The sequence below is a fragment of the Manihot esculenta genome, chromosome 15, assembly GCF_001659605.2.
Source record: "Manihot esculenta cultivar AM560-2 chromosome 15, M.esculenta_v8, whole genome shotgun sequence".
NCBI lineage: Eukaryota > Viridiplantae > Streptophyta > Magnoliopsida > Malpighiales > Euphorbiaceae > Manihot > Manihot esculenta.
Window position 1 is genome coordinate 7,753,741 of NC_035175.2, and position 21,102 is coordinate 7,774,842.

At 37.0% G+C, this 21,102-nt stretch overlaps 2 protein-coding genes across 3 annotated transcripts; both read right to left on the reverse strand.

The window, feature by feature from the left end:
• Nucleotides 1–2: 2 nt before the first annotated feature.
• LOC110602110 (ethanolamine-phosphate cytidylyltransferase) lies at nt 3–9,336 on the reverse strand. Of its 2 annotated transcripts, none has more exons than XM_021739533.2 (10): nt 9,183–9,336; nt 8,338–8,747; nt 6,547–6,782; nt 5,641–5,798; nt 4,373–4,444; nt 3,547–3,614; nt 2,841–2,961; nt 1,164–1,229; nt 936–1,058; nt 3–345 (listed from the first exon to the last, which is right to left on the reverse strand). In XM_021739533.2, the coding sequence occupies exons 2-10, from the start codon at nt 8,697–8,699 to the stop codon at nt 274–276; spliced, it is 1,278 nt and encodes a 425-aa protein (XP_021595225.1). In that variant the 5' UTR covers nt 8,700–8,747; nt 9,183–9,336; the 3' UTR covers nt 3–273. The 2 variants fall into 2 exon arrangements, with proteins under 2 accessions (XP_021595225.1, XP_043807060.1); XM_043951125.1 differs by lacking the exon at nt 9,183–9,336 and adding an exon at nt 8,848–9,121.
• A 450-nt stretch (nt 9,337–9,786) lies between these two features.
• LOC110602536 (methyl-CpG-binding domain-containing protein 2) lies at nt 9,787–15,969 on the reverse strand. Its single transcript, XM_021740077.2, has 5 exons — nt 15,713–15,969; nt 13,911–14,528; nt 12,045–12,098; nt 11,800–11,957; nt 9,787–10,253 (listed from the first exon to the last, which is right to left on the reverse strand). The coding sequence occupies exons 2-5, from the start codon at nt 14,507–14,509 to the stop codon at nt 10,105–10,107; spliced, it is 960 nt and encodes a 319-aa protein (XP_021595769.1). The 5' UTR covers nt 14,510–14,528; nt 15,713–15,969; the 3' UTR covers nt 9,787–10,104.
• Nucleotides 15,970–21,102: the final 5,133 nt, after the last annotated feature.

Consider the following 21,102-nt stretch of genomic DNA (forward strand, 5'->3'; position numbering starts at 1 on the left):
CGTCGTTTCAACACAGTGAAAAAGTTTCAAACGCCTCCAACAATTTCAACATTTGCTACAACACTAGGGTTGGCCTATGCCCAAATAACGTTATACATCAAATGAGAAGATTTAAAAAAGAAAATTAGAAAAAGAAAAATAATAAGCTTCATTTGCTTCATTCTCATCTCCTTCACACACCTATAACAAAATTATGAGACTCCTGTCTTGGGTATTTCTATGGGACGTTAAGGCTACAGGATGAAATGTATCAAACTGAAACTTGTCTATTCACTAATCTCCTGATACGTAGACCTTCGCTGCATAGTACTTCTTCTCACTTTCTGCCTTCTTGGCATTGCGTTTCTGCATTGAATATGAGAGCGTTAGTAACAGAACATTAACAACACTATCAACGTGCTAAAACAGCTTAATAATACTGGAGTCGTTTCTAAAACTGTAAAATCTCAAGTTCAAGTCCAACCTAACTGTAACAGAAAGAAAGAAAAAAAATAATAATAAAAAAAATACAACGCTCCTCAAAACAACAGAGTTGGTCACCACACAAGCAAAACCTCATAGGATAAATGCTAAAGCATTCTCTGCAATACAAGCATATAGCCTACAATGAAATACATAAGTAGAAAGATATTGACTATGAAATTATCACTAGAATCATGAACTCAAAAATAGAAATTACAAAATGTCAGACAAGCATCTAAAATGTCTCCAATTGAATAATTGAACAATGAGCTCGCACCAGACTACAACCTGGAAAATGAATGTGATCAAATTCTAACTGATCATCAATCACAAAATGCAATATCTAAGGTGGAGTGCATAGATGATGGATTACTTACAGCTTCACATGCACATAAAAATTATCAATCCACCGTTGATTAAACAAAAGACTTTGTACTTGAGCAAATAAGGAGAGGAGAAGAACTAAGAACTACCATGTAAGCCTCATGATTGGCGACTATCCTTTGAGCCACTGAAGTGGTAGTAATATTTTTAGGGCTTTCAACAATATGGAAAAGTCCCATGCTCTTTGGAACTGCATAAGGATCAGGTGTGCCCTGAATAATGAAATAATTTCACTTGAGTTATCAGTTTAATGCAAATAAGTGTAGCAGGATGTAGCTGGTGATCCAATCCAACAAAAAGTGAAGAAGCAAGCTTACAGCCAACAAGGAGTTGCACTCTGCAATAGTTCCATGCACAACCAAAGAAATGTTGAAAGTTGTAATCTGTTCATGCAAGGAAAAAAAAATCAATATATAACAGAGCAGGCATCAGAAACAATCCAATCATTATCACCACCAACATTGTACAACATGTGAATAATGCTTAATTTTTAAGCTGCACCTATGCATTGACAAGCAGATCCAAAGACCATCACCTCATGTGGAAAACTAACAGTGCTAAAGCATAATCCTTGTGCGAAAGTTAATATGATCAAGCATTGAAATCACTGCAAGTACACTACACATGCAAACTTAGGCCACAGCCATCATTTTTTAAAAGTTCAGTTCATATGTAATCACCTTATCACACTCCCAAGTCACTGAACAGCAGTTCAAAAAAGTCGTTAAAGTGCAAATTAAAATCAAAACAGAGCTACCAGTCATTGCTTACATTAATTTATACGCAAATATTGGCATATATGCACAACTAATTCTCAAATATCATTGGTTGCAGCTTCATGGGTCTTTTGGAAATAAGACAGAAAAACTTACTAACCCATGGATGAGAAAACTTAGACTGTAAAATCTACATCCATAACCTTTTGGAATTAGTTATACCTTATCTAGTTTTCTATGTAAAAGTAGATTCATATACATTTAAGTGATACTACCATGACCTTATCTACGGCTCATTTCAGACCAATTCAGCTAATTTCTTTATACCTGCTTCCCATTCTATGATTGACACCTTGTTTGCTATAGGTTTAAACAAAAAATCATGAAATCACCAACTGGTTCAGTGCATTACTGCATTTCAAATTAATTGTCCTATTCTTTATTTAAAACCCTGGATAATAATCCTAATATTATTATAAGAAGCCTGCCCAAGAACTTTAGACATCTTGTTAACAGGAAGAAGAAAGAGAGGAACCCACAATAACATATAGATCGATGTTAATTCTTTACCCCCAAAAAAATGAACTCAATTTCTTCCACAAGTACGCATATTGCATTATTAACCGTAAGTACTGTGGAAGTAGAACACACAAACAAGTGCACAGCAAAACAATGGAATAAATTAAAAAAAAATCAAGATGAGAAACACAGGAAAGGCAAACAGACGAAGAGAAGAAGACAGGCACGGAAAGAGCACCCACAAGAAAACATTGATACACAGAGTTAAGCATAGCAGGGTGCCCTCTAGGGTACATAAACTGAATTAATTGGGCACATGGACCAAAAATGTATAAAAATGCTCTTGTCTAGTGGGGCTAGGCTTATTTTGGAACATTAGTTTTAACATTCCAAATCACTTATGAGCCCTAGCAATGATTTCTAATAACACTTGTCTAGAAAACAAATTCAATAAAAGAAGGAAAAAGAACAATTTACCAACCAAATAAGAAAATGAAAAATATGAGAACAGTTGCCATAATATCTCAATTTAAGTTCAAAATGGGTAATATCTGAATCTTTAAGTGGTACTCCATCTATAGCAGGCTAGCATGATAGCCTGTTGCATACTTTACTGAGTATGCCATCCTGCAGATGCAAATACTTGAATAGTTGTTCATAATTATGTGCGAAAAAGAAACGTGTGCTCACTAATATACCACTTCATCCAAAAAATCACATATCCAAAAAGTATTTAAAAAATAAACAACTAAAACATACCATATCTTTGGAAACCTCCCATGGTGCTCCAATGATGACTTCATCAACATAACGGCAAGCCAGCACACTAAGACTTCGCTCATGCAGATGCATAATTGGGTAGTGCTTCCCTCTGTGTTCACTGCATAAAACAACTGCTAATTTGATGCAAACAATAATAGAATTCTGTATAGGAACAGGTTGGTTTTAGCAGGCAAGGGTTTTTTCATTAAATTGTATAGTTTTGCCAGAAGCTGAGACTTAGTGTCTTGGGTCTTACTTTAAGTCTGCTTATTCTCGAGCCTTAACATGGATACAGAATAAGTCTAGTAGTTAGTCCTTGTTTTGTACTTAGGGTCCAAGTCCAGGAAATATCTAAACTTATGTAATTTAGATATTCAGTTTTCATTCAATGAATAGATTCCTAACAATATACAGTGTGCAACGCAATTGCAATCCAAGAATATTGAGGATTTCTTGATATGAGCAAATTCTAGATCCTACTTGCATGAGAGAAGTAGCTTTGTTTTGTTTGCTTTCTTTATTTTTTGAACAATATTCAGATCTGCCAAGTTGTATTAGAGCCCCAATTTCTTGTTCCCTAATCTTTCTACACTGTTGTTATCTTTTCAATACATATTTGTAGGCAAACATGGAGTTGCATGGTATTTTAACTGTACTAGTGGTGCACAATAAGCAAACCAAACCCCATAACAAATTGATATACCTGACAATCTGGTCAGTATGGATCCCAACCAGCAGGAAATCTCCAAGCTGCCTAGCGCACCTGAGAATCTGAGTAGGAAAAACAAGAAAAAATAAAAACCACTAAATTCCACATACAACTCCCAAAAACAGTGAAAAGAGAATAGCGAGTCAAATTTCCCAGCCTCATAAAGTGTATAGTGATTTTTATCAACAAAATGAGGCAGACAATATATCATATCTGCATCAGGCATCACTTGTGTGACCAAAAAGATTCTTCTTTTGATAACTATGTAGCAAACACTTCAAGAAAAAAAGTTCAATAAATGTTCTCTAAACACCAGTCATACAATCAAATTCCAAAAAATCAAGTTTCCGGTTTCCCAGTGCCATTTAACACAAAAACTTGCAGAGTAATAACTCATTCTGATGTAATGAAACATCAATTGGAGCTATGATCAAGTTTAACTATGCCAAAGTCTGGGAACTAGAAACACCAGTTCACACTATAATCAAGTTTCATGCCAAAGGCTGATGTCCAGTGGAAATGGAGCAAGCCACGCTCAAGGCTGGATAATAGTACTAATTTAAGAGCACAAGACAATGCCTTGGCCAATGATGAAAACACCATGACCTCAGTGGAAAATCACACAGATTTGTCAAAAAACTAAAATGAAGGAAAAGGAGAAGAGAAGAAATGCAAAACCCACAAGTTATGGTGTGGCAATAGAGACACCAAATCACAACTCATGTACCATGAATTTGAAATTCCATTTTAACTGACTACAAGAAATGAAACAAAATAAAAGCAAAAATCATGGAAGTAAAATACTAGTAATTGAGGATACCTCCACATGTCCAGCATGGAAGAGATCAAATGCCCCATCAATGTACACTACACGAGCATTTGGTGCAGGTCCCTGAAGTTTATAAAACATCAGTTGTTAACTATAAAGCAAATACACATGAAAAGAGAGCCAAAATAAAGAGTGACCTGCCTCCCTCCCTCATGTCTCTTCAAAACAAAATGAAGAAAGAAATTACTAGTGAACACCAGCCACCAAATTGCATTAAACAAAAAATTCTATCCATACCTACCGTTGCATAATGCAGCTGGCTAAAAAAGGAATGGGCTACTACAATGGTCAGAGGCCTTGAATATACAAACCTAATGTCTTAATGGTTAAAATTAACACTAAGGTACTTGCTTTAGAAAAATCAGTCCTTCTCCAAACCAGAAAGTGCAACCAGTAGTCTACTCTTGTTATTACATTTCTATGCGTAAAATTTCATCTTACTAATATTTTGTAATTTTTTCTCTCTTGGCTCATAAAGGTGAAAGCAATGTCGTAGAGCATTAAGAAGACTCTGACAGGAAGGTGGCAATAGCATCCACTAAAAAGTGATTTCAGGGATGAAGAACATTTGGGCATTTACAAGGTATATCAGCAGATGCAGATTGAGCATATTAAAGGAATCAAGAAAATGAAAAGATTTTACAGGGATTAGACATTTCTATATATGCTCCCTATAATGATTAAATGAAGGAAAAAGGTACATATAACCAATCACCAAATAGATTTTGCTATTAAAGTTTAAATGAATTGAATTGAATAGGTATAATACACAGCATGTAATTCATTATATTTTTTCCTTTAAATCTCTTCCACACCAAATTGATTTTTCTTATGGTTCTCTACCACACCCCATAGGTCCACTATTGGTAGCTTGCTCTCTAGTCAGCTTTTAGATGTCTTAATATAACCAAACTGAAAAACAATTATCCCTGCTAACAAACTTGTCCTCCACACCCCCTCCCCAAAAAAAATAAATAAAAGGAAGAGGTTAGTGACTTAAAATTATGCCAAGGAAAATTCTAAAAATTAAAAAAATAAAAAAGTTTATCCAGACAAAGTTGCAACTCGAGCATGCACAATTTCACTCAGAAAATATGGTAGCATGCAGTTTATCAGTCATGTGAACTGATATGCGAACAACTATTTTTCTTTTTCCGCTTTGTAAAGAAAGTGTAAAAGACATCACCATTTGTTATCATTTTCATTTACAATATCTAAACTTATGCTCTACAATCTTCACAAAATGACATTAGAAATACCTTGCCATTTGAGAATTGCACAATTCGGCGAGATGTAGGTAAAAATTGAGATACATGTGCACTATTGGATTGATGTCCATTAAAGGAATCTCCAGGTGAAGACAATTTATCATCAGGATCTTCACAAACTTTTGTATCATTCACAGCAAGTATCCTTCCTGCATTCAAGAAAATGTAGTCATTAAAAGAAGATACAGCGAGTATGTCATCATATTGAAATTCAAGACCAGGTGAGAGTCCCTGACTAAAAGTTTGAAAGGAAGAGGTAGAAAGAGATAGTCCGTTTCATGTCAAAGACTTCTCCTCATGGCAAGTCCTCATACTAGAATAAGTTTGAGCTTATTTCATTGACAACCACAAAAGTAGCATTACAGAATCCTAAACATTACCCAACCTTGTCCTAATAAACAAATATTTACACTCTCTTTGAGGTACCAGAGAAAATGAAAAGCAAGGGAAAATAAAGAGAAAAATCTTCATCTATTTTCTCTCCCCTTGTTTGGATTGGAAGAAAACGAACCTATTTTCCTTGTTTGAAAGCTATAAATATGGGAAGCAAAAAACCACACTTCAAGTAAATTTACCATGACCCAAGGAAAGCACAAATATTAATTGAGTTTAAACATAACTACATAAGAAATTTCCTTTAACAATTCACCTTTTTCCTCCCTACCTTTCCATGTTCCCTCTCCAAATTGAAGAGATTGCACCAGGGATCTTGAACTATTAATAGTTCCTCCCTTATTTTCCTTCTATTCTCAAAAAATAACAATAATAATAATAAAGAATTCCCTTCTCTTATTTTTACCATAACTCCCCTCCCCCACCCCCAAATTTCCCATGTTACATAGGCTTAGTATTCCAGTAACAATTTTAGTGAATTGCTCAAGAAAAAAAAAATAGTACCTACAATATCTGTGCTGGAGACTCCTTCTGTACGTTTAATCTGCTTGTAGCGTCCAGCTCTCTTGGCCAAGGCATAAGCATCAGTTCCATCAGGAAGCAAGCAAGGATCATCTCCATGTATGATATAGTCAATCTTATGCTCATTGAAGAGAGTTTTCATGAATTGCTCTGTAATGGCATATGGAGCATTGGCTATGACTTCATCCACCCACTTCAACCCACTGACAAGAGCCAACCTGAAAAAAGCTTGAATTAGACCAAAAGCACTCAAATTACTTGCACACAATGATCAAGCTAAATTTAGAAAGTCTGAGAAATTAAACATTAAGTTAGTTCCCCCAAAACATTATTCTAGAAATTACCTTAAATTCAATATTTTACGGTCTATGAAATGATATCTTCAAGTTAATTCAACTGACACTGAAGGCATTTAGTTATGTCCCAAAATACAACAACATGAAGACAATATCCAAATCACTTGAGTAGATTTTCTCAATAGAAATAAGAACTTGCTGAAGCAACTCAACATAACTATCTTTATCCTCCTTACCAGTATCCACCCAATTAAGGGTCTATTTAGTTTAGTTGTTGAGTGCAACTAATAAATGTTTCTGATAATTGATAGTTGATTGCAACTCATAGCTAATAGCTGATGCTAGCTTATATATTCTAGGCATTTGGTAAACTATGTCTAAGTATTATTCTTGAGATGTAAAATGACCAGTAAAGACATATATCAATTTATTTTGTAAATGAATAGATAAAATTATTAATTTATTATACAGCATATACAACAATTAAAAATATAAATTTTTTTTATGCATATACATATTTTTATCCTATAAGAATGAATATTGCAACTAGTATAATTATTATTTATAATATTTTTATACTTATCTATTATATCTTACAATTTTAAGGAATTTATTAAGGTAAAAATTTAATTTAAAAGACAAAAAACATATAATTAATAAATTATAAAAAAAAGGGTAATATATATAAATGAAAAGTAAAGTCAAATCGACATCTTATCAACTATCAGCTATCATTGTATTTGTACCCAAGAGCTAAATGAAACACCCACCTTAGCAGCTAAATCCTTTTCACTACTTCCCCCCAATCAGACCAAGTTACAGAAACAAAATTCTGTTCCCATAAAAAACAAAACTTTAAACTTCTTTTTAACTGGTAATATCAACATGTCAGAGCCACAACACTGAAATACCCACCTACTACCACTTTCATTACAGCATAATGGCTAAACAAAACATAAGTTAATGCAAACACAGATGTTGGTAGTGAAAAAAAGTCCATCACTGGCTATATAGAAGTATGAGAATATGTGATTCTCAAACACAAAAAGTGATGAGTTGAGCAACAAAACATATATCCATAATGCATATCGGAGAAAATGATAATTTCTGCAAGTAACCAATGCATTCAAATGTCCAACAATTGAGCCTACTGTACAAGACTAGAGATATAGGATAAAAAGTTACAACAAAATAAAAAGCAATCATGTCAATCTTAAATTAATCATTACTTCATCAGGGCAGAACAAACATATTGGAAAGGGAAAAAAATAGCTTCAACTTGCAAGTTAAAGTACAAATGCTGGTTGGAGCTTGCGCATGAATGACAAGATAATTATTCTCTTACAAGATTAATTCTGAATAGCAGTAATTGGAGTATAAATGGGATTTCTATTTAACTGAAAGTGAAATTAGCAACTAGTTAGTTACTAGTACCTAAAAAGAAAAGAAAAGAAAAGAAAAGCATTGAAATATTCACCTCTCTTCCATGGGCAAAACAGGGGGACCTTTATTGGAAATGATCTCCTCGTCACTGACAACACCTACCACCAATTCATCACCCAAAGCCTTAGCTTGCCTTAAAGCATTGGCGTGGCCATAATGCATAAGATCAAAACAACCATCCATGTAAACGCGAATGTTTTTCGTCTTCTTCTCACATCTCTTCTTATAGAAAATACGAAGATCCCAACACATACAGGGGAAAGAAGAAATCCCAATTCCACCAAAATAACTAGTGGACAATCCCAATAGGGCAGCCGTTAACATTATACCGCCAAAGAAGTGTGGGTAGTGATACACCCCATCCCACATCCAACTGCTGGTCGTCTCGAACTCCATTTTCTCCCGCTCTCTTCTTCACAGCAGAAGAGAGGGAGATTAAAAAACCTGCGGAAAAAAATAAATAAATCAACTTTGAAAAGCTCGATTCCTACTTCCTAGAAAATCATTATAATTAATAACATCTGGAAATCAAACTCAAACTCACAGCAGCTCGAGTTCCAATCAAATTCTAGTGAAAGGATTAAGATCACAGCTCAGAAGCAAAATTCTTATATGATAAAAGTTATAAACATTAACAAATCCATCAATTTAATGAAGCTTCCTCTCATATTCTGAATACGAATGATTACTAGCCCTAGACCAAGTAACACCAATCTGAATATAGCTAAAAAGGCTAAAAGCAAAATTAATCATAATAATAACAATAATCCTAAAACGAAGACAAAATAAGGAAGAAGGGGAAAAATTGTGCAAAAGCAAGAAATCAACAGAAAATGGCGAGAATTATGAAATTGAGACACAAATGGATCAAATCTCAACCTTTTTTCTTTCAATGTTCGTGCTCCTCTCCCTCTCTCTCTCTCTTTCTGTTTCTCTTTTCTTGGTTCTTTTTCGCCCACATGTATACGTAATAAAAATAAAATAAAATATCAGCCGCTTCGGCCTTGAACAAATTTCCAATTCCAAGGACAGACCCATTTTGTGCGGGTCTGTTTCCGTGACTCCACTGTTTCTATCAGGGAAAAAAAAAATCATCGACCCATTAGAGCAGTACTATGAATTGTAATGGGCCGGAATCAAACTTTAGATTTTCCTCATAAAAAAAAATTCATTAAATTAACGTTTTCTGTTTTATCCTTGTTACATTTTTCTTGAAGCCGTTAATGAAATGGCTAATTCGATAAGGTAAGTTGATATATTAAAGAAAAAAGAATTTTGAAAATACTTTGGTATTGTGACAATTCTTAATACAATTTTAATGAAATAAGTATTACTAACTCACATATTTTTTAAAAAAAAAAAAAAATTTCCCCAGTTGTTAATCTACACAGCATTGATCATAATTCGATTGTTACTGCTACCCAGGTTGGGGATTGATCAAATTTTTAATTCCAGTAAAGAATGTCTTATCTACGATCTGAAATGAACCAATGCAATCAGACTTCCTTATACATATAGTTTTGGGTTTCTTTTTTCACATTCCAGACAAAACGAATATGCATATTTCCTTCAATCATGTTCTCTCCCTTCCGTGCAAAGGCCTCCCTTAAGCCTTCATTCCAAAAGCGCCAATTTTTTTCACGCTTTCATGCAAAGGCTCGTCGGAGGCCTTTGCTCAAATGTCATATGACACAACATGTGAGCAAAAATATAGATGCAATCACCAAGGGATCATGGGTATGCTCACAAATCGCAACCACTATCTCCACTGATTGTTTTTCAGATGACTGCTGTACATATGTTAAAAAGGTATCCTCCTTGCTTGCTTCTTTACTGGCCGATCAAACGGATCGGAAATAGGTGCCGGATAGGATGATGGTGGTGGGAGTGATGGCCTACCAAGCTGCAAATCTGTACAATCAGCTGGATTGGTCAACGCAAGGGGATTCACTGCAGCCAAACAATGATATTTAGTTAGTTGCTTCACATGATTTCATCATGTGGCAAAAGATGCCAATTGGTAACACAAAAAGAGAAGTAAAATCAACCTATCCATTTTGGTTCGCTAATCAAGGGCTCTCATTCAATGATCCAACTCAACTGGAGTATAGACCTCAAACTAAGCACGACAAGGACAGCCAGTTCTTAATTTTCTTTTTATCCAAAACCAATCTATCAATCATTATAACCAAGCTGCCCATGAACTTGATCTAGTTTTGTTTGCTTATGATACATTTTCATTTTTGGGAACTCAAGTCACAAGTCACTTCAGTCACTAACTTAAGGAAACTGTTTTCTCATAGCCTAACAATATGGTAAAGAAATGCATTTCCTATTGAAATCAATTAAAACATGTTAAATTGGTTTTCTTCTTCACATTTTGTCTAAAATATACCAGAATATAACGAGGAAGATCTAGTATAAAAACATGTTAGAATAACAATATGGTGAAGAAATAATCAATTAAAACATGTTAATTTGATTTACTTCTTTACATTTGTCCCAAATATATCAGAAAATATGAAAGGGTCTCTCTAACTAAACTATAGCACAAAGATCATGTCAGGTGCAAGGTTTTAGAGCAAAAGGAGATATGCTACACCACTAATGGCAATTCTTAAAACTCTAGGTCAGTTACACTTGCATCCCTAAATAGCATCATATATTTCCAAGGTGTCATGAATCATACATTTAATAGGCCCAGACTGGGGCAACTACCCCCACTAAGATTGAAGCAAATCCACACCCGAGATAAGCCCACATGTAACAAGGATAAACCAATTTAGCCCTTGTATTTGACACCAAGGCTGAATTAGATGCAAAAATAAATCTTGTGGCCAAATTGGCTCTTCACAAATTGAATTGGTTTGGCACAAAATGAAATGTATGCCACATGTGCTCTATATCAAATTTGACATTTTTCAATTTGGTAACTAAAGTTAATAAAAGATAAAATTTGGTCATTTTCTCTCTATGCTCGTTATCTTTGAGCTTGTTCTCCCTTCTCTTGTCCATCCCAAAAAACCACAAAATTGACAAAAAAAATTTCAATTGAAAACTAAAACAGAAAATACCACCAATTCATATTTTTGTCTCTCATTTTATCTTAAAATTCTTCAATAAATTCAATAAATATTCAAGATTGTCAACCCTCAAAAATATTTTTTAAACAAAAACTTGAAAAATTAAAGAATTGACAATTATTTTCAGAAAGTATCAAGAACTAAAATATAATTTGACATTCCAGTTAGCCAGCCCTCCCACACCTCTCCTACACCACATGTTTCAGTTATCTACCAAGCTCAATGTCAATATGGCCACGAGTTAGTTTTGTGTCTGATTATGCCTTGTAGCCAAATACAAGGGCCAAATCTACCTGTTGTCCCATGTAAAAATTGGTGGAATATTATGATATTGAGATACAAACGTGAGTCAGTTCAGCAAAAATTTCCTCTTTTAATTTGTGTAAGAAATTCGATCGGAGTCTTTTACAAACCTTCATTAGGCTCAAGAGCTCTAGTGTCATCACATGTAGCTGTTACACGGGCAGCACGCTTTCTCACATAATTCTCCTGCAAAGGCTTTGGGATTTGAAATGAAAATTGTGAGAGAGTTACGCCATCTTGCACATATTCTGGATGGTCCATTAAGTACCTACAAAATGAGAGGTTTAATACCCAACAGGAGGAATGCGTGCAAAATATCCACCAAATACGTTATTGAATGTGTAATTTAACATACTTTTGGATCTCTACCATTGAGCGGAGCCTCTTGCCTGATGGTGACTCATAGTACCTGAAAATATTTGGAACATGCAAAAAAGTTGATGACTGCAAGATTGAATCCTTTATGGACTAGCAGGCATAAGGTCAAGCTGAAAAGGGGGAAAAACTGAAATATGATACAGCCTCGCATTTCAAACATATCATAATGGCAGCAGCTCTTAAGCTCCAAATAAGTCCATCTAGAAAATTAGCAAGATCATCGTGTAACTACAAATCTTCAGAGAGTAATGAGGAGTTCAGGACACTAAAAAGAACTGAAAACTAAATCCACCAGAACAAAAGACGCTACATATGGAGTTGACATGTTTGCCAGATCCAGATTTTAGCTCCTCTTTTATATTATTTTTCTTTATTAGGTGCCTTCTGTTGTATGCTCAGAAAAACTATGCTCCACATCCCTTATTCATAAAATGAGAGCCCCAGATCGATCTTCAGAGAGAGTGATTAGGAACTGAGTGAGCTTTAAATTGTAATAAAGAATTAAAACATAGGTTTATAATAAAAAAAAATGGTCCGAAAATTTCAACATTAACTTCAACGAGATGTACATAAATGAAGACAGGATAACAAGAAGAGTAAAATATGAAGTTCTAATAAGTTAATATTGTGCAACTGTCAAAAAATATTTCTTAGAGAGAGAGGAGAGAGTGAGAAGTTGACAACTTGACACGGAAAGAAAAGTTTGGATGCCATGAAGATGCAAAATTTATAGTGTGATAAGGAACTTATAAAAAAAATAGTAAATTAGAAAAGGAAAAAAAATCACAGAAAGGAAAACATACGTTTTGTGGAAATAACTTTTTAAAAAGAATCCAGCTACGAGTGCTGGAAGGCTTGATCTGCATGGTATCAGAAAAAATCCACCAAAATGCCATACCTATTGCACCACTTAATTCTAACCAAGCCCATAGATTTTTTTTATCCCCAGCCCCATCCCCTTTTTTCCTTTCTCGAGATAAAACCACCAGACAGTAACAAACAAAATGGCTCTTCCTTTTTCCTCTTCTTTTTCTCAATAACAATACTGATCTTTAACGTGAATACATAGGAAAGGAGGAGGAGGACTGCAATGGAAACAAAAATTCATCTAGTAACAAGCAAATACAAAAGAGATACAAGAATAATAAGATAGTCCAACATTATCAAATTTGCACTGAAAGGAACAAAAGGCACAGGATTATCAACTGAACAACAGTAGGAAAAAAACCAAAGTACATAAAAAGTTTAGAAGCAGCTTGTGCATAGAGGAGAACTATAAGATAGGCAAGAGAAAAATGAGCAGCTTCCATATTGCTTCCATCCCCTCCCCCCCCCCCCCGCCAAAACAAAAAAAAATAAAGACAAGTAGGAAGGGTTTCATCTTTATATCAGAACATTACACTATTGCCATGATCCTAATCACAAGCTGCAAAATAGAAAACTTATCAATTATGAATCAGAAGCAAAATAAAAACTACAAATATATCACAAGAAAATGTTCTATGATGGACAAAAAGAGAAAATATAACAGTGCTCCTCTAATGATAGTATTTCTCCATCATATTGAAATCTGAGAGACATATTCTATACAATATACATATATATGAGAGCCTAAACATGCAGATATATGAGAGACTAAGGATTGTCCTTATAAGGGCTTCAAAGAGGCTTTAAATGTCCTTGTCTATTTACCAATATGCTCGAAAATGAATGAGACAAAATTAGATTATAGGTGGTGAGAAATTATATTTTACCCGGAAAAGAAAAGGAAAAGAAAATTTTCAATTAAAACTGCAAAATTTTAAACAAATAGGAGTAGAAACAAATAAGAGTAGACACATACACGTCTGCAAATTTGGTACTCCCTTCACCTCTAATCCGTAACAGCCGTTGCCACCCACGAGGTGGCTGGGCAATGTTCGGTTTATCAATTGCCCACAGCCTACTGCCATCTTGAGAAATGTCAGGTGGATCATCACATGATATATCGGGCCGCCACTCACAAGCTGTTTTGCAATAGAAAGGCTGCTCCAGAATATGTTCGCGTATTTCTTCATACTTTTCTTTTGTTGGGATGAGCCTCCATTTAAAGCAGTTAGCACACTGGACAGCGAAAGCCCCTACAGATGGCAAAACTCTAGAAGGCACATTAGAAGCCAAATGTCTCCCAAATGCTGGAGGCCTGCACTGAATTGGTTGAGGAGAAAGTTCAGTTTCACCAGTACCATTAGACACAGGATCATAAAGTACCAACTGCTTTGAGGCATTTTCAGCAGACTGGTCCTCTGCATCCTCTGTTTCATGAGAGTCATCCTCCTCAGATGAAGAAACTTCTATAGGCCCTTCAAGAGTTCTCTCTTGATGACCAGCAAAAGTTGAACCGGTGTAGTCACTTGTTTCCTTTTTCACCACAAGGGATGCATCTCCAGAATGTGACTGCATCTTTATAGGTATCAACCACCTGACATGGCAAAAACCAATAAGCAAAGAATGCATGAACAAGATAAAAAACTTGTCTGATATCAAGAAACGATTACTTGAAAATTTTTTTTACAAAATATTAATATAAAAAAATAAACTAAATAAGGAAAACGATAAAAAAGCAATATTTGGAAATTCAAATATCATACTCTACATAAGAAAAGAAAAATGCTACAAGTAACAAATTCTCACAGCTTCATAAGACATAACATAGCTTCTAATGGTTTATAGGAATAGTGTAACCCAAAATAACTGGAAGACATAAGACAGAAAAGGGAAGAACCTAGCATCCAAAACGAACATTGATAAAGGGCACTAAACAATCAAATTGCCTTGATCAACTAAGTAGGCTCCTTGCTTGTTTAGGCCCAAGGGGATGGACTGACACAGATAGCATGAGTTTAAACCAATTATCAAAACCAATTTTAGCAGTTCAACTTCTTTTTCTTGGTTTGATTAACTGATCTATGAGTTTTTAACCAATAGACTTAGGGCTGGATTTTTTAAACCATTTCTAATAATTTCACACTTTTAATCTTAAAAATCATTAAAATTTTTTTATAGAAAATGGAAGAAGAAGAAGAATTTTTAGCTCCAATTCATTTTGTTATCTACTCAAAACTCCACATGCACATTGTGCTAAAATTACTACCATTAAGAAAGGGAAAAATATATATATAATTTAAAAAAAATCACAGCAATATGATACTTACAAAGCCTTTTCCATGCTTACCATTACCAACCTCATCTGATGTAGAAACCTTTCTTATTTATACTAACGCATTCAGGATACTCATGAAAGATTCACTCTTACATCAGATCTACTTCTTTAATTAGATAAATTCACAAAAAGAAGGGCAAGCAGTGACAACTTAGTTCTATTACATTTGTCTATCAACTTGTATTCAAACTTTAAGTTCAGAGAAAAAATATACACAAAACCCAAAGCATTCGGAAAGATCAAACAACCAATAAAGGAAGCCACGATCTTGCCCAGCTAAACGAAACAACAATGACAAATTCAAGCTCAAGGATAAATCATGATCTCATCTTCTTTCAACCTAAATATGACAAATTCAATACTGCCCCCTTTTATTTTCTCATTTGTAAAAGAAGCAATAAGATATGAAGATAGATAGAGAAGCAAAGAGAAAAAAGGAATACCAGCGATGGAGTGTGGCTGCCTATGACAATAACCAACGGAATGAAACTCGGCGACGGTGGTAGCCCGATCGGTGGCGAGGTGACCAGCAAGATAATTCAAAGAGGGAGAGAAGGGAAGGGTAAATGGGGCAAAGAAAGGGCAGAGGAGGTTGATCGGTGGTGGGTGGTGACCGGTGAGATTGACAGAGAAGGTATAACAGAACAATTGATAGCAGCGAAAGAAAACAAGAATCAGGACTTATTATTTATTTATGGAATGTTAATATTTAAGGTAATTTGTAATTAGTAGTAGATACACACAAAAATATACTTAATGTTTACATTAATTAAGAAAATACAATTAAAACAATTAATTTTTTTGTAGTAAAATGTTTATTGGTTGGTCTAAACACTAGTTATTCTTAAAATAATAGTGACTTTTTAGTGCAGGTTAATTAAGAATATTAATAAAATTTAATAAATAAACTAATTTAAAGAGTAAGGACAGCTCACTTTCTATTTTGTATTGAGAATTTTCTCTCGTTGGGAGAGCTCATTCTGAGGTAAAGGTGGCTGGCTTCTCAATACTGGCTAGGCAGCTGCCCCTTTTCTTCATGGCTAGGCGGCACCTTCTGTTATTTCACTTCAACCTAAAGGTTTCATTTTTTATTTTTATTTTTTTTCTGAGTGAAATTTCTACATATTTTTTTCGGTTCTTAATAGATTATATTTGTAATACCCGGCTAGACTCCGATACCGGAATTCTTACCTTCCTGTGGAATCTCGGATGTCGGAGACCTCTAGAAGGGTAAAAGCATGTTTTCATAAAATGTTTTAAGGTATTTCATGGTTTTAAGTATGGAAATTTAATGAGTTTTTGCATGAAAAGTCTTTGGAGGAAAACCCAGGTTCGGCTGCCGAAAGTGAAGTTCGGCCGCCGAACATGCATGCGTTTTGGAGGCACGTTAGGCCCCCGAAAGCATGAGTGAGGGAAGTCCAGGTTCGGCCGCCAAAAGTCAAGTTCGGCCGCCGAACATGGCATGCATGCGGAGGCACTTTCGGCCCCCGAACGTGGCCTGGCCAGCCACCTATAAAAGGGTCCCTTAGGTCCGCACGGGCGAGCTTTTTCTCCCCCGTTGTCGGCCAAGGTGAGTCTCCGCCACCCCTCCCTCGATCTTGAGTGTTTTCCTTAGATCTTCCATGATTTTCACGGGTTTTAACTTCTGTTTTGAAGATCTGTGAGTAAAGAGCAAGTTTTGGGTACTTGGAGGTTCAAAGAGCTCAATCTCTCCATCTCCAAGCTAGGATCGCCCTTCCTCTCGTTTCTTCAAGAGGTAAGCTCGGATCCACCCTTGTTATGTGTTTTAAACAAGTATTAAGTTGTTTTATGGGTAGAGATGCATGTTTAGGCTTGTTGATGAGTTTATGGGTTTTGATGTTTTGATGAGCAATGTATGTTGATTTTTGTGTGTTTGAAGTGTTGTAGTTGGGGTATATGCTAGTTTGAGACCCCTAGGTGAAATGTATGACATGTATGCATGTTTTAGAACTAGTTGTTGCATGATTTGAGGTTTTGGGAGGCAAGAGGTTCATTTGAACCAAGTTTCTGCCATTCTAGGAGAAACCAGGTTCGGCAGCCGAAGGGACTTTCGGCCGTCGAACCCCCTTGTGGAGGCAGCATTCGGCTGCCGAAGCTTGCCCCCGAAAAGAGACTTTCGTCTCTGTCTGGGACTTTCGGCCGCCGAAAGTGCCTGACTTTCGGCTCTGGAGGGACTTTCGGCCGCCGAACCTGCCGCCGAAAGTGCCCTGTTCAGCCATTTCATGCATGTTTTTCTATGATTATTTCATGATGTTTTAGGGGGTTTTGGGGGGTATTTTTAGAGTTATGTTCACATATGTTAGGTCCCTCACTTGAGTCCACCTGTGTAGGTTCGGACCCGAGGAACCGAGGACCCCAGCAGTGCTAGCTGCTTCAGTAACTTGTCAGAGTCTTTAGAGCCAACCAGAGGTGAGTAGAATAAACTCTTAAGTTTTAAATTGATGAAATATAAGTTTTGAGCATATTCATGCATCACGATTGCCATGTGATATACTAGGTTGCTTGCATTAGACATCACGAATATGTTGCATTGCATATTATGTTGTTGATGTGGGTAAATGCTGGATGATCCACTAGTTCCTGGCAGGAAGACCAGGGAGCCTTTGACTACGCCCCTGGCACTATGAGAAAGAAAGACCAGGGAGCCTTTGACTACGCCCCTGGCACCATGGGACGCCAAGACCAAGTGCCTAATAAGGCCTTGGGGCAGTGTAAGTTATGTTATGTTTACAGGAAGTCCAGTGAGCCTTTGACTACGCCGCTGGCAATAGTTATGACGATGGGACTAGCTGGTGACAGGTTTACCCTTGATGTGGCTTTGTTGTGATGTGACGCATTTCATGAAGGCATGAAATTTTAAAATGTAATGTTTTATTATTCTGCTCACTGGGCTCTTGTAGCTCACCCCTTTCCCCTAACCCCCAGGTGTGCAGGTACGGGATAGGCCAGAAGGTCATGAAGAGTAGATTCATGCCTGTGTTGTAATAGTTAGATGTGGACATGATAAATGTTGTAATGTAAGAGTAATGTATAAGTCATGTAATGTATTAATGATATTGAGGATTAGAGTTTGTGCTTGACCCCTTTGAGTATGGTTATCCCCTTTGTACACATGATCTTTATGTTCATAAGTTATGATGTTATGAGTCAACCAAGTTCTTATGTATGATGAGATACCCCATCGGAGTATTTGATTGAGGACTCCAGTGGAGGTTTATGTTTATGCATATGATTATGTACAGGATGAGCTTGGTTGATCTATGAGAATGTTTACAGGTTCTTGAGTATTGTTGATCATGTATGGGATTGAACAGGTTCACAGGTTATATGTCAGGCTTGCTACGGGTCCCGGCGGCCTTACGCCGATCTGGATCCTAGCGCCGGTAGCGGTCCGGCTTTCCGGGGCGTTACAATATTTATGGTTGAGAGTCTTATTTTGGTGGGTTTTTTGCAAAATTAGAAGCGGGGAAAGTTTTATTTGCGAATTTGAAATTGGGGAGATTTTAATTGCCATTTTGGGGTTCGCCTGTCAGGTGGCAAGGCAAAAGAGAGCCTGGCGCCTCTTTGAGAAGCGCCAGAACCTGGCGCCTCTCAAAGAGGTGCCACATGTAGTCTTGGCGCCTCTTTGAGAGGCGCTATAGACTGGCGCTTCTTTGAGAGGCGCCAGCCTCAACCTAGCGCCTCGGGAAGCCTGGCACCTCGAGAAAACGCATCGCCCTGGCGCCTCTTAAAGAGGCGCCAAACCATCCTGGTGCCTCTTTAAGAGGCGCCATATTCACCCTATAAATACCCCCTACCCTCGGTTGTTTTTTACCATACGCTGGTTTCTCACCTTTGTTCTGCTCGTTTTCATCTCTGCTTTTACTTATTTCTTCCCTGTTGAATTTTTTTTATTTCTTTATCTGTAACGACCCGAAAATCGGACCGCTACCGGCGCTAGGGTCCAGATCGACTTAAGGCCGCCGGGACCCGTAGCAAGCCTAACATACATCCTGTGAACCTGTTTAATCCCATACATGATCAACAACATACATAAAAATTTTAAACTTTTCTTTTTCATCTATCAACCAAACTCAACCTGTGCATGCACCATACATAATCATGAACATTAACCCACCTTGGAGTCCTCATCAATGCTCCAAAGGGGTGACATAACATGCATCAAGTTTGGTTAAACATAACTATCAATAAAAAGATCATGTATGTAATACCCGGCTAGACTCCGGTATCAGAATTCCTACCGTCCGGTGGAATCTCGGATGTCGGAGACCTCTAGAAGGGTAAAACTATGTTTTCATGAAATGTTTTAATGTTTTTGATGATTTTAAGTAAAGAGAAAATGAGTTTTTGAATAAAAACAACCTTGGAGGAAAACCCAGGTTCGGCCGCCGAACCTCAAGTTCTGCCGCCGAACATGCAGGCGTTTCGGGTGTGCCTTAGGCCCCCGAAGGCATAAGTGAGGGAAGCCCAGGTTCGGCCGCCGAACCTCAAGTTCGGCCGCCGAACATTGCATGCATGCGGAGGCACGTTCGGCTCCCGAATGTGGCCTGGCCAGCCACTATAAAAGAGCCCCTTAGCCGAAATGGGCGAGCTTTCTCCCCATTTTCGGCCAAGGTGAGCCCTTCCGCTGTTCCTCACCATCCTTGAGTTCTTTCCTTCAAATCTTTCACGATTTTCACAAGTTTTCATCTTGTTTTGAAGATTTTCAAGTTTTGAGCAAGTTTTGGAGCTTTGAGGTTCAAGAACTCAAATCTCTCCCACCTCCGAGTTTAGGTCGTCTCTCTCTCGATCTTCAAGAGGTAAGAGCCGATCTTAAGCTCATTTCATGTTTTAAGTAAGTTTTATGTAAGATCTATGGGGTAGAATGCATGTTTAGCCTAAGGTTAGGTTTATGAGCTTATGTTGTATTTTTGAGCAATGTGTTGTTGTTGTGTGTTGTAGATGGGGTTTTAGGTAGTTTGAGACCCCTAGGAGCTTGTATGCATGTTTTGGTTGAGCTATATGCATGATGGTATGAGTTAGGAGGCATTTGTGCATGTTTGAACCAAGTTTCTGCCCTTTGGGAGAAACCAGGTTCTGCAGCCGAAAGGACTTTCGGCCGCCGAACCCTCTTATGGAAGCAGCCTTCGGCTGCCGAAGTTTGCCCCCGAAATGAGACTTTCGTCTCTGTCTGGGAGTTTCGGCCGCCGAAAGTGCCGCCGAACATGCATGAGTTTCGCCTCTGTCTGGGAGTTTTGGCCGCCGAAGGTGCCGCCGAACCTGCCGCCGAAAGTGCCCTGTCCAGCCTTCCTTTGTATGTTTTTCCATGATTGTTTTGAAGTGTTTTAGGGGGTTTTCGGGGGATGTTTTTAGAGTTACGTTCTAGTTGTTTAGTCCCTCATTTGAGTCCACCTGTGTAGGTTCGGACCCGAGGAACCGAGGACCCCAGCAGTGAGTTCAGCTGCTTCTGAGTCAGTAGAGCTTCAGCCAGAGGTGAGTACAATAAACCTTTATGTTTTTCAAGCAAATGAATTATACAGTTGAGCATGTTCATGCATCATGGATGCCATGTGATGAATTAGGTTGTTTGCATTAGAATTCACGAATATGTTGCATTGCATTTATGATGTTGATGTGGATTGGTTATTGAATGATCCTTTAGTCCTCATATAGTATGATGATGCTACGGCATGATATGGTATGGAAGTCCAGGTTATACCCATTCTACGTCCCTGGCACTATGTAAGAGAAAGTCCAGGTTGTATCCATTCTACGTCCCTGGCACATTGGTATGTATGATATGTTATGTTAAGAGAAAGACCGATTGTACCCA